This window comes from Hippopotamus amphibius, chromosome 11, assembly GCF_030028045.1.
Source record: "Hippopotamus amphibius kiboko isolate mHipAmp2 chromosome 11, mHipAmp2.hap2, whole genome shotgun sequence".
Taxonomy (NCBI): Eukaryota; Metazoa; Chordata; class Mammalia; order Artiodactyla; family Hippopotamidae; genus Hippopotamus; species Hippopotamus amphibius.
The window spans coordinates 9,372,075-9,386,649 of NC_080196.1; the positions used below are offsets into that span (position 1 = coordinate 9,372,075).

At 39.0% G+C, this 14,575-nt stretch overlaps 1 protein-coding gene across 3 annotated transcripts in view; it reads left to right on the top strand.

The window, feature by feature from the left end:
• The window catches only part of PHACTR1 (phosphatase and actin regulator 1), a 505,241-nt gene that overhangs the window by 88,382 nt on the left and 402,284 nt on the right, over positions 1 to 14,575 (top strand). Inside the window, exon 4 of one of the 3 annotated variants that reach the window (XM_057700183.1) lies at positions 9,365 to 9,382. The exons of the other annotated variants lie outside the window; for them this stretch is intronic. Coding sequence (XP_057556166.1) covers positions 9,365 to 9,382 — 18 coding nt within the window. The remainder of the gene's footprint in view (positions 1 to 9,364; positions 9,383 to 14,575) is intronic. 3 annotated transcript variants of the gene reach the window in all.

Below are 14,575 nucleotides of genomic sequence, written 5' to 3' on the forward strand. Positions count from 1 at the left end.
GGGGTGAGGGGAACAGATGAGCAAGCATTAATTTTTTTCTTAATCAAAAGGTTATAATTTTTATGTTTTTGTGTATGCACATAAGATAAAGTACCCATTTTAAAGTCTACAACTCAGCGGTGTTTAGTACACTCACAATGGTATGCAACCACCTCCTCTATCTAGTTCTGAAACATTTGCATGGCCCCCAAAGAAAAATCTTGCGCCCCTTAAGCAGTCCCCTCAGCCCCCAGTGACTACTATCTGCTTTCTGTCTCTATGGCTTTGCTATTCTGGACATTTCATATAAATGGAATCATGCACCGTGTGGCCTTTTGTGTCTGGCTTCTTTCATTGAGTATAACGTTTTCAAGATTCATCCACAAGGTCTCAGTGCTTCATTCCTGTGTATGGCTGCCATTTTTAAGCACTAACAAAGCATCAGCGGCCGTGCCAGATATTTTCCACGTGTAATCTTATGGAGTCCTTGTAACAACCCTGAGATATAGGTATTATTATCCCTATTTGACACATCTGGAAACTAAGGTTCAAAGAGGTCAAGTGTCTAGCCCAAGTTTATAAAGCGAGCAAACCAGCCAATCAAGTCTAGGACCCAAATTCTTGGCCCCAAGTGCAGTGTTCCTTCACTACCCTAAGCAATCTCTCTCTTGCCAGTTCCTGAATGTATGTAGCTGGTCCAGCCCCAGTATCTGTAGGATCCTTACTTCACATCCATATCTGTCTCTCCATTACCTGCTGACATATTAGTGATACAGCCCAACATTGCAGAGTGGACTAAACAGACCCTTGCTTATGGTTTCGCTTGTTTGAATCACATGCATTAGGTCCCAATATAGATACTGAAAAGATTACAGACATTCCCATTGCACTGAAGTGCTGTGTAATTGGAGTTTCATCCAATTGAAGCCTGAAAGCAATTTTCTGTCATCAGCCGGCGATCATTAGAGAAGAAAGCCTCTTCAAGGTCTGTTTAAGCTTTTTTTGGGGGGGGGGGGGGGTGCTTTAAATATGGATGAGCTTCACCAAAGTAGCCACAGCAGAGGTGAATTTTAATAATTAATTCATGAGGTCAATTTATTCCTCTAATTGGTTGTGAAGCTTTGTCAACTAGGAGATAAGTAAAAACAATCACACATTTTATAAAAATGTAGAACTTGATGAAGTTTGGGTATTAACAATGCACAGAGAGATGAACACAGACAGGAGGGCCCTGATTATTTCATAAATAAGTAGTTAAATATTTACAAGTTGCATGTCAATGAAACTTGTTTTTATTTTTAGAGATATGTGCTCTCTGAATTTGTTCTGCAATATGGGGTTCCAAACACAAGTTGAAGGGCAGCACTCTTAATGTTGGCGTCATGAACCAGCTTCCTGGGGTCTGTTAATACCTTGAAATTACCTGGAAAATGTTATGTGTGTGTGCATTTTTCGGGGATGAGTATGCAGAGTCTTTGTCAGATTTTCATAATTTAGGAACAGTCAATACTGCATCACAACTTTCTCTCGGACTCTCTGAGGCATCCACCAACTCTCTGGTCTATCCGTCTAGGGACCCTAACTCCTCTGCAATGTGAGGAGGTGCATCTGCACTGTGCGAGGGGGCCTCTACCATCCCAAAGTCCCTGATGGCCAACTGACTCCTTCGCTCAGAAGGCTCAGAACCCTTCCCATTGCTATAGCCTTGGAATGGCCACTCTCCACTTTCCACCTGCCCCTTTCTCAACAGTGAACCAACTCATATAACCAGTTCAGAGAGTGCAGCAAACACTAAGCAGGTAGGGGAAGGTTAACCCTAGAAGCAAGTCAGCTACTGGAGGCAAGCAAGTTTTCTGGAGGTGCTGAAAAAGAATGATCAGAGCCTTGCAGCTCAAAGTGTGGTCCACAGACAAGCAGCCTCGGCATCCCCCAGGGATGTGTTGGAAATGTGGAATCTCAGACCCCACCCAGACCTACTAGGTCAGAATCCGCATTTTTATAAGATGCCCAGGGGATTCCTAAACATGGCAGAGCCTGAGAAACACTGGTTCAGCAGGTGCGTCATTTTGGATGCCACTATCCGTACCCAGCACAGTTCCTTCTCTTCCATCTCCCCTGTGAAGCCACATCCTCCTCTTTGTGTTTCACACAGGTTCTTTAAAAAAGAAAAACCCACTTTATTAAGGTACAATTGACATGTAAAAAGGTACACATATTTAATGCGTATAACTCGATGAGTTTACACATAAATATACACTGTGAAACCATTACCACCATCACCTCCTAAAAACATAGCCCTCACCTCCCAAAGTCTCCTCCCTCCTCCTTTGTCATCGTCATCATTATTTTATGGTAAGAACACTTAAGTTGTGGTCTATCTTGTTAGCAAATTTTAAGTGTACAAAGTGTGTTAAGTACATATACTAAATATTACTTTTTTGCATTTTTAATCACAGTTTAAACAAAGAAAAAAATGCACAATCTTTGGAACAAAAGAATCAAGGTAGAAATTTAAAGGAAAGATATATAATCAAAGAACATAATGAGGTATAAAAAGTATTATGCTGCAACTAAGACCCAGCACAGCCAAATAAAATATAACAAAATAAAATAAAATGAAATAAAATAAAAATCTTCCCTAACCCCCCCACCCCAAAATGGTTTTTAAAAAAGTATTTTCTCTCTCTTGTTTTAAAAAATGTTTACTTATTTGTCTGCACTGGGTCTTAGTTGTGGTACACAGGATCTTTGTTGCCACATATGGGATCTAGTTGCAGCATGTGGGATCTAGTTCCTGACCAGGGATCGAACCAGGGTCCCCTGCATCAGGAGCGCAAAGCCTTAGCCACTGGACCACCAGGGAATGTTTTGTTCCTATGTTTGTTTTTCTTCTTCACCTTGCTATAGAATTTCTCTACTAATAAAGTATACAAAGTATACAGTACAAAGTACATAATATTGATAGCTATAGGTACTAGTCTGTACAATAGATCTCTAGAACTTATGTATCTTATTTATTGCCTGTAACTGAAATTTTGTTTGCTTATTCAACTCCACAAGGGGTGCAGGATTGGGAGCTGGCAGATCTGTTTTTCTTGTACCTAATCAGGCTTTGACTAGTTTTGTATGATCTTGGCTAAGTCCCTTCCCCCTCAGTTTCCCAAACTATACAATGAGGCTTTGACCATAATGCTCTCTAAGATCCTTTTTGACTCTGTCATTTTCTGTATTGCCTCCCAGAGGAAGCTATCACCCACTAGATGTTCTACAAATGGTGAAAAAAGCTATTTTGTGTAGAATAAGTCAAACTCTTGAAGGGTATCCCTTGAGACAAATATACTTTCATTGTTCCACTTCAGCAGATATTAATCCCCCTCCATTAGCGATTCTGAGTTGCTGTGATGACTTTATGTAACCCAGAGCCCAAATCCATGGTCCTTTGTGAGATATCCTCCATTAAATTTGTCTCAAAACATAACACACTTAACATGCATTGAACACAGTTGCAAATTCCTCTGTGACAAAATGAAAAGATTAATTTTGAGCTTCAGTATTTTGTGTTTATCTGTCATGGTACCAACTGTCATTGTAATGATACAGTCTCCCAGACAATTAAAAACCATGCTCAAGGAATCTGTTCTAATTGCCTTGCTTTGAATAATAATTCAACTTAGACACATCATCCTTGGAATAGGAGGGCCACCATGCTTTGTGTGCAGTTTCAGGAAACTCTCCAAAACATCTCAAGGAGCCCCAAACCAGGGAACTTTGAAGAGTAGTGATCAGAATTTTTTTCATTTTCTTTTTAAAATATTTTACTTATTTATTTATTTATTTTTGGCTGCATCAGGTCTTAGTTGCGGCATGCGGGATCCTTCTTTGAGGCACATGGGCTTCTCTTTAGTTGTGGCATGCAGGCTCCAGGGCACATGCACTCAGTAGTTTGTGGCACACAGGCTCTCTAGTTGAGGCACGCAATGCTCAGTAGTTGTGGTGCGCGGGCTTAGTTGCCCCAAGGCATGTGGGATCTTAGTTCCCTGACCAGGGATCGAACCCACATCCACTGCATTGGAAGGAGAAGTCTTTACCATTGGATCACAGGGAAAATACCCCAGAATTCCTTTTTTCTCTATTCATATGCCCCAGGGCTGCATCTCCCCACAGGCTGTCCAAGATTCCCTTCTCTGTTGAGAACCGCACATTTTGGAATTTTCTCTACTTGACTCTCCCTACACCAAACCTACCTGTTCTGATCATTGTTTCTGAAGCCAGGTCACTGCTACTAAATAGCGATTTTGGCAAATTAATCTGTTCCCAGGTGTTCAGTGAGTGCTAGTGAAATTGCTCTTACCTCTTTGTCCTTTAGAATAGAAAAGGAAGAAAATAATCATCTCCTTTTTATTGAGTGGGGTTGCGTGGGAAGGAGGAGGTGGCACTGCAGAAACAGTCTACTTAACTTCTCCTTCTGCCAAATTAAGTCAAATTCCAGCAACCCCAGCTCACATCGAAAACAGGGGCCCAAATACAAGTCTTTGGGAAAGTAATTAAAGAGGAATCCATTTAATTGTCCTTCATTTATTTTTTCCTTCTCTCTATTGTCTTTTTGTCTCTTTTGTCCCTTAGTCTCTTTTCTGGCCTAGCCTACTTCTATTACCTAACAGTATGTAGAGCCTTTCCACAAGAAACTAAAAGTTTCTATGGAGTAAAATTTATTCCCTTCTCCTTGTGTACGTCCATCTTCTAGGGGAACAGGTAGGTTGTTATGGGCCAATGCTCAGTTTCCAAGGGGAAGAATCTCTCCAGTGTGGATAGAACAAAAGAAAGTTAGGTGAGAACATCTCTTCACCCCTGAGGGTAGACCATATTGGATATGTGAACAACAGTTGTACATGAATATTATTATATCCTAGAGCCTTTCACCAATTCTACCTTAAATGGCTCCATGTCAACTTAGAATTGGAACTGAGTAAATGGTTTCTAATTTAGAGATTCATGAACATTGGCATTTACATGAAGAAGCTGTCAACTCATCTTCTTAATATACCTGATAATACTTGCTATATTCAAAAGAGCTATGAACCACTTACCCTCTTATGAGAGATGTTGAGTTTCAAAGAATGAATGTTATTTCTTAACCACTTTATCCCTCTCTTAATCTGAAGTTCTCTCCAAGGTAAATTCAGTCATTCTCTTTAATCTTCTAGCCTTATGCAATTAAACTCTGTGGGTGTGTGCCTTGGGTTTCCTGTCAAGGAGAGATAAAGCCTGATTAGGCTCACTCCCCAAGGGAAAGTGAATACTCTGAGACAGGACACTTTTTGTTCTTGGAGCCTTGCATTATGTTACATCATTATTCGGAGACATCTGTCTGCGTATCATTGCCCAGGGAAATCACGTCAACTTTAAAGTACTGTACAGTTTATCAGAAGTGGTAAACTTGTTTTTGTCTTTAGAAATTGCAATAGCCAGAGCCCCCAAAGAGGCTTTGATTTCTTGTTGCTGCAGTTTTTAAAAACCTTCCCAATCCTATTAACAAAACAGGGTGGTCAGAAGGATGTGTTAACAAAGTGTCAAGAGACTTCACCAGTCCTACCTCAAGAAAGAATTCCAAATTATCAGAACAATATTTAGACTGAAGGAGGATGAGGGGTGGAATTGTGGCTTGTCTTAACTGTGAGGGTTCCCACGGGGTTTATCCATAAGAAAAAAAAAAACACATTGGCTCAGAAGGATGCTCATAATGTATATTGAAGAAAGGAGAGAAAGAAGAAGTGGGGCAGAGTGTGTGTGTGAAATGATAGGATTTTTATGGTGGTAATAAGTTTTCCCTGATTGGCAGAGAAGCACAAGTTTGGTCATACTTACGTAGTAGCCTAAAGATGATGATTTTTCATACACCATCACTGCCTGTTGGTATTTTCAATGAGTGGTAGGAAAATAGACTCTTTTACAAAGGGGACTTTAACCAAGGAAACAGTAATAGAAGCAAAATTATGAAGCAGGTGAAGTTTATCATCACATCTTCTGTCTCCTTTTTCTGTAAACGTTTTACTGCTCTTTATACCTCTGTAGACTTTTACACCCATTAAATTCTAGGAAAATTATTTTAAACTTAGTTGTAGCAGTAACAAATGGCTTGGGAAGCCATAAATTAAAATGTTTAAGAAAAACAAATATTGTATGCTAACATATATACGGAATCTAAAAAAAAAAAAAATGGTACTGATAAACCCAATGACAAGAGAAGAACAAGGATGCAGATGCAGAGAATGGGCTGGAGGACACGAGGTTGGGGGGGTGGGAGGTGAAGGGGAAACTGGGACGAAGTGAAAGAGTAGCATAGACATAGATATACTACCAAATGTAAAATAGATAGCTAGTGGGAAGTTGCTGTATAACAAAGGGAGATCAACTTGATGATGGGTTGATGCCTTAGAGGGCCAGGACAGGGAGGGTGGGGGGGAGTCGCAGGAGGGAGGGAATATGGGGAGATGTGTATAAATACAGCTGATTGACTTTGGTGTACCTCAAAAACTGGTACAAGAGTGTAAAGCAATTATATTCCAATAAAGAACTTTAAAAAAAATAAAGTACATGTATACTACTAAAAAAAAAAAAGAATTTCAAAAAAAAAAAAAAAAGAATCAGAAAGCTCTGGGATTGAATCCTGGCTCTACCACCTACTGTAGGATCTTGGATAAGTTTATCCTTCTAAGCCTCAGTTTCTTAAGCTAGAAAATGGGAAGAATAAAATCTTCCTGGTTCTGATTGAGATAATGCATTTAAAGCACCGAACAAAGTAGCTGGGATACAGTAAGTGCCTAATGAATGATAGCTTTTGTTATAGTTGTATTACATTGCCCTGAAGTGAGAAAAGAGATTTCAAGTCTTTGGGATCTTTCTAATAGTGAGTTGGAAGACTGGTTATATTTTTCAGGAAGGATGAGTACTGAAATCAAACCACCAGGATATTTCTTCAATATCCTGTTCTCATTTCCTTTGGATTTAAACCCAGAAGTGGGATTGCTGGAGCATATGGTAGATCTATTTTTAATTTTTTGAGGAACCTCCATACTATTTTCCATAGTGGCTGCACAAATTCACATTCTTACCAACAGTGCACAAAGGCTTCCTTTCTCCCTTTTCTCCACATCCTCACCAACACTTATCTCTTGTCTTTTGGATGATGACCATTCTAACAGGTGTGAGGTGGTATCTCATTGTGTTTTGATTTGCATTTCCCTGTTGATTAATGATGTTGGGCATCTTTTCATGTACCTGTTGGTCATTTATATGTCTCCTTTAGAAAAATGTGTATTCAGTTCCTCTACTTATTTTTTAATTGGATTATTTGGATTTGGGAAATTGAGTTGTATGTATTCTTTATATATTTTGGATATAAAGCCCTTATCAAATATATGATTTGCAAATATTTTCTCCTATTCGGTATGTCATCTTTTATTTGGTTGATGGTTTCCTTTGCTGTGGAGAAGCTTTTTAGTTTGATGCAGTCCCACTTGTTTATTTTGTTGCCTGTACTTTTGGTGCCATATCCAAAAAAAATCATTGCCAAGACCAATGTCAAGGAACTTATCTTCATGTTTTCTTCTAGGAGCTTTACAGAGTTTTATGAGCTTACATTCAAGTCTTCAATCCATTTTGACCTGATTTTGTTTGTGTGGTATAAGATAGGAATCAAGGTTTATTCTTTTGCATGTGGCTGTCCAATTTTCCCAATACCATTTATTGAAGAGACTATCCTTTCCTGGTTGTATATTCTTGGCTCCCTTGTTGTAAATTAATTGACCCTGTATGTGTGGGTTTATTTCTGGGTTCTCTGTTCTGTTCCATTGATCTATATGTGTTTTTTTATGTCAGTACCATACAGTTTTGATTACTATAGCTTTGTAATATATTTTGAAATCAAGAAGTGTGATGCTTCCAGCTTTGTTCTTCTTTCTCAAGATTGCTTTGGCTGGTTGAGTTCTTTCATGAATCCATACAATTTTGGGGTTGTTTTTTCTATTTCTGTGAAAACATACAATTGGAATTTCAGTGGGAATTGCATTGAATCTGTGGATTGTTTTGTATGGACATTTTAAGCAAATGCTTACTTTTAAATTATTTTCCTTTTGTGAGGTGTGAATATTTATCAGTTAGCATTTGCTATTTAAAAAAATGTAAAAACTTAGCCAAAAACAACATTTATTATTTCTCATGATTCTATGAGTTGCCTGGATACTTCTTCTGGTCTGGACCAGCCCTGCTGGGGTTGGATAGTCAAGGATGGTCTCAATCACATGTCTTGAGCCTCAGCTGAGACAGATGAGATTGCTGGGTTGGCTGGAGTCCATGTCCGAGTGGTTTCTCAGTAGGAGGCTAGCTCGGGCTTGTTCATATGATGGCAAAAGGTTTCCGGCAGCTAGAAAGGGCAACCCCCAAAAGCAAGCACTTTTTAGGCCTCTGTTTGCTGATTAGCCAAAGCAAGTCACATAGCCAACGCTGATTCAAAGAGTACAGCCTCCACCACTTGGTGGAAATTACAGCAAAGAACTTTTGGCTATGCCTTTCAGACTCCATCATCATACAGGGGTTTTAGGTTAGCCAGTCCTTCTAATATCTATACACAGCTGTAATAGAGTTCTTTAGAATATTCTGTAGTCAGTCTACAGCTTTGTTCCAATAAAGAAATCAAAACCTTTAGAAAAAAATGCAACACTTCTTAGAATACAGAATCATTATCTACATCTACCTCTTGGCCTTTTAACCACTACCAATGTAGGTGTAAAATTTGCAAGGTGATTGTAACCAAAACAATTTGGTCCAGAACTCTCTATACAAGTCAGACTTTCCTTTACTCTTTGAAAAATATATTGGGAAGTAGAGCGGTTCTGCACCTCTACACTCATTCAAGAAAATACAGTCACAGGAAATGTCAGAGATGTTTTTGCAGGAGACATTAGCTAGAAAAATCAGAGCTTGGAAAACACTTGAACCAAGTAAACAACACTGCAGCTGCACCTTTCACAACTTCTCAGCCAAAACCCTAAAATCATGGTGGCTTGAAGACTATGAACATCAAGTATTCCATTAAAAAAACCTTGGCATCTTCAGATTGATCCGTGGGTCTAGTCTTCAGCTCTATTTCCATATCAGGGTGCTTTTCTTTTATTGGATTACTTGGATTTTTATAGTTTTTTTATGGCTTATTTAATATCTGAGAGTACTGATGGGAAAAGAGATATAGGTGTGTGTCACGTGAATGGAAAATTCTCTGCAGTTACAACTTATAGCTATACTTTCTGCAAACAAAATATTCCAGGAGTCACTGAGTTTTCTCTTTTGCTCTGTGGTACCTCTTGTGAGGAATATGAGAGCAACTCAGCCAGTGTCTAGGTCCTTCGTGTATTTCATTTACCCAAAACAGAGTATTTGAAATAGAGGATAACTTCCCACTTATGTAATAAGCTAAGAACCTGGAAAAAACTTGGGTTCTAATTTAAATTTGTCCCTTCTTAGCTGTGTGAATTGAAGCAATATAAACAACTTCACTGTGTCACAATTGCTTCTTCTATTAATGGGAAATATAAATTCTTGCCTATCCCAAGAGGTATTGTTGTGATGATCAATGAAATCGTGTATGGAAAAGTGATTTGTAAATAATGAAAATATATAAAGAGATGGCATTATTGTTACTATTATTGTTGTTATTAGCTTCAGAAAGATCTGTGATCATTCAAAGCAGTAAGGGACTCAGTAAGCAGTAATGTTGGTTTCACCACTTTCAGATTAGGATAAATAATAAATCTAGCATCAAGTGATGAACAAGAAACCCATTTCTGTATCAGATATCCTCAATTTCAGCTCAGTAATCATCCTCATTCTAGTGTATTCTTGGGATTATCAAAGTGCTGGAACTTTCAGTTAGAGACTAATTATCCAAATCATGGATTACTTGCTTTCAGTTGCTGCCTGAATTTGCAGTTAACTCATTTCTTAGGAAACCACTCTACACGCTAGTAGTACTTGATTCAGACATTGGAAAGAAAGTAAACAATAAGAACTCAAATAATTGAGGAGATGGGGTAGGGGTGAGTATTTCATATGAGGGTAAATTTCCTATTATCTCCCTAACTTTTTGGCCTACAGGATTGAGTGTTCACTCTGTCAGGAAGTTATCAATGAACAAGTATTCTTAATGTTTCTAAAGACAATAAAAATTTGTTTCAAAGCAAAGGTATGCTTTATACAATATTCCACTAATCCTCACTTGTATGTTTTTCCTCTCCTTCATTCCTTTCTCTTACTTCCACTGATTTCTTATCTTTGGGTACCATATCCTTACAGAAGGATTACTTGCCAGAGAGATTTACAAAGGCACAGCTTCCACTTTGGCAAGGGAAAATGGAGATTAATTTGAGATTATTTCATTTAAAATTTGAATTCTTTATTTTTCCACACAAAAATATATTCCAATGTACTTCTTCTGATTAAGAATAGAAACTGAAATGCTAAAATATGAGAACTACCTGTATAAACTCTCTATGAAAAAAATTTTTATCAGCACTAAAAAGCAAGCCAAAAAATGAAAGGAAAAAATATGCAAAAGGAAACCTGCCCTATCTGCTCTTGAGGGATGACAATAATGCCTTATATAGTTTTTCCCTTCCACCGTTTCAAACCACTTTCAAATATTTTCTCATTGGAAATCCTACTAGGGGATTTCGAATTTTCAGGAAAGGCTTTTGATTTGTGAGCAATTATATAAGCTAGACAGTCTTTCTGAGGTCTACCAATGCGGTGATTCAATGTGGTTGTGTCTTAAACACTCAAATGAAAGAAGACAAGTGCATCAGAAGTTAAACATCAATGAACATGACTTGGATTCTAAACCACAGACCAGAAATCCCAGGGCATTTCTTACCTCTCATCTTCCCAGACACCAACCTATAGCCAATCACTTAGTCTTTCAGTGACTATATATAAATGGAAGTGACTCAAGGAATATTTTGTGGAAAAAAATTAAAGGTTTTTTTAAAATGATAATACCTATAGCTTATTGAGTGCCTTCTGTGTGCCAAGATATTAGGTTAAATGCTTTATACATGTTTTTGTCAATGTTTAAAACATCTCTAAATATTATTATCACATTTTACAAATCAGGAAAGGAGGTTAAATAAGTTGCCAAAGTTCATCCCAGGTGCTCCATATTTGAACCCAGAGCTGTGAGTAAATGAACTCAGCATTCAGATTTTACTGTCTTTGTAAATAGTGTTCGGTAACCTGAAAATTCCTTGAAAGAAACTTTGGGGGAAACTGATTTTAATCGTTAGCCTCGAGAGGAGACCATAGTTGATGTGCATCCCCCTGGCTTCACACCAAATAAGAAAAGCTTTTTAAAAAAATCACAGGAGTTGGTTATGTGTCCTGTGGTGCTAGGGAACATAGTGGGCGGTTGTAGAATTTCGTCCGGAAAAATATGAAGGACAAGAACCTGACTGTGGCAGCAGAATAAAGGTCTGTAGTTTGGGAAGTCACTGGACTTTTATCAACTAAAGAATCAAAGATGTGTGTTTCCTGGGGACAAGATGTGGGCAGAAATAGAAAACTAGCCTGGAGCTCTCCTAAATGGACTTTGCCATGAAGGACCACCCCGAGGGGCAGTGAGACCCCAACAGGCAAAGCCTGTGTGATGACAGACTTCTGAGAACCGGAGACCTAAGGGGCAGCCATAAGGAACCAGCCAGACAAGGCAGAGATACCAGGTGATGAGAGCTGGGGGACAGGCGGGTGAGGAAGGGCTCTCCCCGAAAATTCTCAGAGCTCCCCATGAGAGAGAGAGTGGACTTTAAAACTCTGCCTTGGCTAGAAGAAATCAATGCCAGCTCACAACACGACATTCCCTGCTCCTCCTCTCTGTCTTCTTTCCCTGCCTTTCCCACGCCCTGGAAGAGCAAGAGCATCTAGTGAATGTGTGGCTACGGGTCAGGGGCCAGGGCGGTAAGGAGGGCAGAAGATGAAATCAGAGAAGGAAGGAGGTAAATTGGCCTCTCTTCCCCAGGATAGGCTTCTAGTCTGCAGTAGTCCTGGCCCACAGCTTTGACCTCAACTAATGGTCAGCATGGGGATAATAGACCAGGCTGGACATATTAATTATTGAATGGAGACTGTTTCAAGTTTTAAGTGAGGAAAGGATTTTTTGCTTTGTTTGGTTATCTCTGAGGAGATAGGTGAGTATGCGTCCACAGAGAGAGTGTGCAAGAGAGGTTATTGGGTGGGGAGGGGAGTGCCTTTTGATTTTACCCTCAGGTCCTCCTTTAAGGATAACCTTTAGGTCAGGGATGGGAGTGGCTTAGCAGTGACAACAAATAAACCTCATGGTACCTTGGTAGTGGATTTACCAAACAGTATTGTGGTAATGGGCATCTCGATGTCCCATCAGGAAGGGTTGTATATCAAGGCAAAGCCACAAAATCTGACCATCTGTGGACACCACCTAATTGCAGAGGCTCTGTCATCTACTGTCGCCCAGAGGACCTTGGACAAGTTACATATGTTCTCTATGCTTAGGTTTCTAATTCTGCAGAATGGAAGGAATTATGTCACTTTTTCATAAGATTTTGGGAGAGAGATAAATTCATATATTTAAAGTGCTTACAACGTGCATGAAGAGCACGTAAATTTGGAATGTTAAGTGAACTTAGTTAATATCAGCACAGTGAGCCCAAGAAGTTACATGAGCAATGAGTTTAAACATAATAAAATATAAGAAATGTTCCACTAATTCAAATACCAATGAGAGGCATGGAACTTTTTGAGTACCGTGGAAAAAGATTGTGTTAACTGTACTTTGTTGGTTATTATGGGCATAGCAAGCGCACCTCTGGATTTGGACGGATCTGTCCTGCTGGTTTTTGAACAGACTGGAGATCTGTGTGGACGTCCTGGAAGCCGGCTGACCTACTTTCATGTTCAGGTCACAGTATTGTATTGAATTACGGTAATTGATTTTTATAAAATCTCTTTCTAAGTTGGAACTTCAAGGTTAATTCTCAATTTTGATTCTGGCAAGGGTTTTGACTGTTATTATGGTGGAAATCATTTCCTACAACTTTTTTTATTTTTTTTAAAAATATTTACTTATTTATTTATTTGGCTGCGCCAGGTCTTAGTTGCGGCATGTGGGATCTTCTTTGCTGTGTGCAGGATCTTCATTACGGCATGCAGACTTCTTGTGGCACGTGGGATCTAGTTCCCTGACCAGGTATCGAACCCAGGCCCCCTGCATTGGGATCACGGAGTTTTAACCACTGGACCACCAAGGATGTCCCCATTTCCTACCACTTTAGAAGCTTCTACTTCATGTTCATTCAATGATGAATCCATTTTCTTTCCTTTCTTTGCAGACAAATACAAGCTAAAAGTCATTAGCTCTTAGGGGTCATTTGCTGCTTCATTGGGGTGGGACTATATACTGATCTGATGCATTCCTGAAGTACCTTCGTCATGATTTTCTTTCCAAGGAAAAGGAAGTGATAAGTTACCTGCCCGACATAACTTGAGCAAAAGTTACTCATTTTTCCTTCCAAGGAAAGGAAAATTCTGCTGCCTGCCTGCTGTCCCTAATGGGATTACACATATGCGTACTGTTAAAGAAGAGAGAAGCCATGTAAATACTTCCCATTCTCAGTCTACTTCTCTGGAAGAAGATTTACAGGTCGAATTCAGAAGGTTTGGAGGGGGTAGTGAGGGCAGACATGGAGACTGGAAAGGAAATAGATAGCACTGACCTATTTCCTGGCTCTATTTTCATTGCACACTTAATCCCTTCTTGATCATGTAATAAAGGAGTCTATTAATATACTTGGGTTTTGAAATTTCAGAGGATTAAATTAATATACATGTTCTGACAATCTGTGTTTCAATCTAACGCATACGGTAGTGGTTAAGACAGCACAGGTTCTGGAACCAGAGTACCTGGGCTTGAACCTGAGCTCCATCCTCACTTACCACCCCCGCAACCTCAGGCAGGCGACTTTTGCTGAGTTCATATATTTGGCTAGAAAAATGTAAAATTGGTCAGATTTAGTAACTTTCCCAATGTATTCTCCGCCTCAACTTATCAGACAGATGGACCCAATTGTAGACAGTTTGCTATTTGTTATTTATCCTCTCTGCCACTCAGGAGGAAGATATGTGGGAATTCAAATGACTGTGACATAGTCACAGGATATCCTTAAATCTTCTCTAATTTCTTAAGAACATAATTTATAAACTTCATTATATTAATATTAATGATCAAAATCACTTGCAATATGTCTGAAACATTCTGGGCTAGAGAACTCCCAGGTTTGCACAATTCTCAGTGTTCATAAATCAATATGAAGGAAATAATGACTCAGTTAAGGACAATTAATCTTGAAATAAAGGTCAAGTAGGAATTTCTCCTGGGACCCCTCATGAAAATGAGCTCACTCCTTGCATCGTGTTGATGCAATGAATAGCTTTCTCCCTGATGTCCTGACATAAGTATCAAGAAGTTCCATTGGACTAATTATTTTAACAGCCTTAAAGATGGGATGCTATGGAATCTTAA